This window comes from Siphateles boraxobius, unplaced genomic scaffold, assembly GCF_051911475.1.
Source record: "Siphateles boraxobius isolate OS27281-9 unplaced genomic scaffold, OSU_SipBor_1 198, whole genome shotgun sequence".
Classification (NCBI taxonomy): domain Eukaryota; kingdom Metazoa; phylum Chordata; class Actinopteri; order Cypriniformes; family Leuciscidae; genus Siphateles; species Siphateles boraxobius.
In genome coordinates this window covers 1,157,501-1,160,000 of record NW_027508808.1, presented here as the reverse complement: position 1 = coordinate 1,160,000, position 2,500 = coordinate 1,157,501, and the positions used below count along the sequence as shown (strand labels likewise).

Here is a 2,500-nt window from a genome sequence, read left to right as displayed (position 1 = left end):
ATAGGTAAGATTTCTGTTATAAAATATCCAAAACTCACTTGCACAGTGTGATATATTTCCTGCAGTTGTGTACTTACAATATCCCAAAAGTTCCCAAAGATTTTTAATTTCAGAGAAATTCCAATTTTAAATAATGGCTCGTCCATGTTCACTCGTCGCCTGTCGATGACGTAATATCTGCGTTATCCCTGGTTTCCGCTCGTACTGCCATAGTAACCATGGCGACAGACGTGGACAACTGCGTTACGTCTAGCGGCGCGCTCGCGCTGTTGTCGTTTCGTTCAAACATTATGGATCATGGCAAGCTGACTTTGGGACAAAAGGAGAACTAAAACGAGGATCAATATCAGCGTGGTGTTTTCGAGACGCCGAGAGCTAGCGTCCGCGACTAACTTCCACTTGACAGAGATACTTTATTAGACAGGTGAGCAAATACATAAAACTAATCAATGTTATAAAGCTCAACATGATGAAATGTTAGAATATGATCAGTATGTTATTCTAATGTTGATCTAGCTCACTGCTAGTCTCATACAGACAAACACATAGAATAACATTATAACTTTAACACACTCAAATGCACGTATGTGAGTATTAATTCTGCACTTGCGGGTACGTTAGTTCGGTAGAATGAAATGCCCTTATTCCTTTATATCCGCGGGACTAGCGTGTGGCGCTGAGATCTGTCTCTCATTAGCGATCGCGCCGCTTCACACCACAGTCATGCTAAAAACATCAATGTATTCACTCATCCATAAACATTATTAGATCCATCGGCATGACGACAAGTTCCATAATACCGCTTATGCGTCATCAACCAACGCCTTTGTTATGGTAAGAGGATAGCGACCCCTAGTGGCGAAAAAATACATATTGTAGCTTTAAATCAAAAGCGACAAAGACATAATGTTGCAAAAGATTTTGATTTCTAATAAATGCCATTTGAACTTTGTGTTCATGAAATAATTTATGAAGAAAAAAATCACTGTTTGCACAAAAATATGAAGCTGTTTTCAACATTAGTAATAATAAATGTTTCTTGATCATCAAATCATCATATTATAGTGATTTCTGAAGGATCATGTGACACTGAAGACTGGAGTAATGATGCTGAAAATTCAGCTTTGATTTCACTATATATTCACATAGAAAACTACGGAAGAGGATTAGGGCCAAACAATACTAACAAATAAAACCATCTCCAGATTAAAGTCATTATAATGCGAGATTAAACTCTCAACATTTTATTTCTACTTTTTTCTCGAAATGTAACTATTTTTTTCTCGAAACACAACGACTTTATTCTCAAAACACAATGAGTTTTTTCGAAATTTAGACTTTTAGTATTTAGACTTTTTTCTCAAAATTTAACGAGTTTTTTCTCAAAACACGAGTTAATCCTCGAAATTTAATGAGTTTATTCTCAACATTTTATTTCGACTTTTTTCTCAAAATTTAACGAGTTTAATAATCTTGCATTATAATGACTTCAATCTCGAGATGTTGTTATTTTTTTATTATTGCTTGGCCCTAATCATCTATCTGTAGTAAACAGCTATTTTAAAAAGCAATAATATTTGACATTTTTTACTGTATTTTTGATCAAATAAATGATCAGATAAAAAAGACTCCCAAACGCTTCAGTTATTAGTAAAACACTGCTTTAAGAAGGAGTTGTGTGTTTTCAGTGTATGTTGATCATGTTCCTGTTCCTCTGACAGGAGTGTGTGTTCCAGCACTCGCTGTACCTGCAGGTGTTCAGTGTGTTGTGTGTTCTGGGGATCGTCCTGTGTCTCGTCACGTCTCTGGCGGTCGAGTGGACGGGTTTACGAGTGTCCAGAGAGCTTCACTGCAGCCTCCTCCGCATCATAGTGCTCGCGCCCATGAGGTGTGTGTGTGTGTGTGTGTGTGTGTTCAGGGCTGCCATCACAGCTCATGCTGACTGCAGATTTCACGAACCAAATGCATGAGCTGTTCCATGTTTCCCGTCAGGCTGTTCGAAACAACGCCGCTGGGGAACATCCTGAACCGGTTCTCCACTGATACCAACACAATCGATCAGGTACAGCAGGCTTACCCTCAGTCAGTTTTGACCGAAAAATGACACTTTATTTATTTTTTTATTCATTGAAATGGTACGAAACTTGGTAAAGGTTTTGGCACTTGCTGTGTAAACACACACACACACAAATCATGGACATGATTCGAACAGGTTAAATGGTCCTGAAAGAAACAGTCACACTTGTGCTCCTCGCGGGAAACAATGAGCGCATTGGAAATGAATGAGAGACGAAGTTCCTCTAGTGGAAGCGTTTGGTACTGCAGCCACACACACTCTCACTGAAAGATCATTATTTTTAGGGATCAGGCTCAAATTTGGAACACAACTTATTTAGATTTATGGCTTTGATTTTCTCACCGTTTTAGAATCTTTTTTTTTGTGTGTGTTTGTATTCACTTATATTTTTATTTAGAGCCACAGCATTACATACAATACAGT

At 38.0% G+C, this 2,500-nt stretch overlaps 1 protein-coding gene across 2 annotated transcripts in view; it reads left to right on the top strand.

The window, feature by feature from the left end:
- abcc8b (ATP-binding cassette, sub-family C (CFTR/MRP), member 8b) overlaps nt 1-2,500 on the top strand; it is a 77,420-nt gene that overhangs the window by 53,704 nt on the left and 21,216 nt on the right. For both annotated transcript variants that reach the window (XM_077235542.1, XM_077235541.1), the window contains 2 exons: nt 1,722-1,888; nt 1,993-2,062. In XM_077235542.1, coding sequence (XP_077091657.1) covers nt 1,722-1,888; nt 1,993-2,062 — 237 coding nt within the window. The remainder of the gene's footprint in view (nt 1-1,721; nt 1,889-1,992; nt 2,063-2,500) is intronic.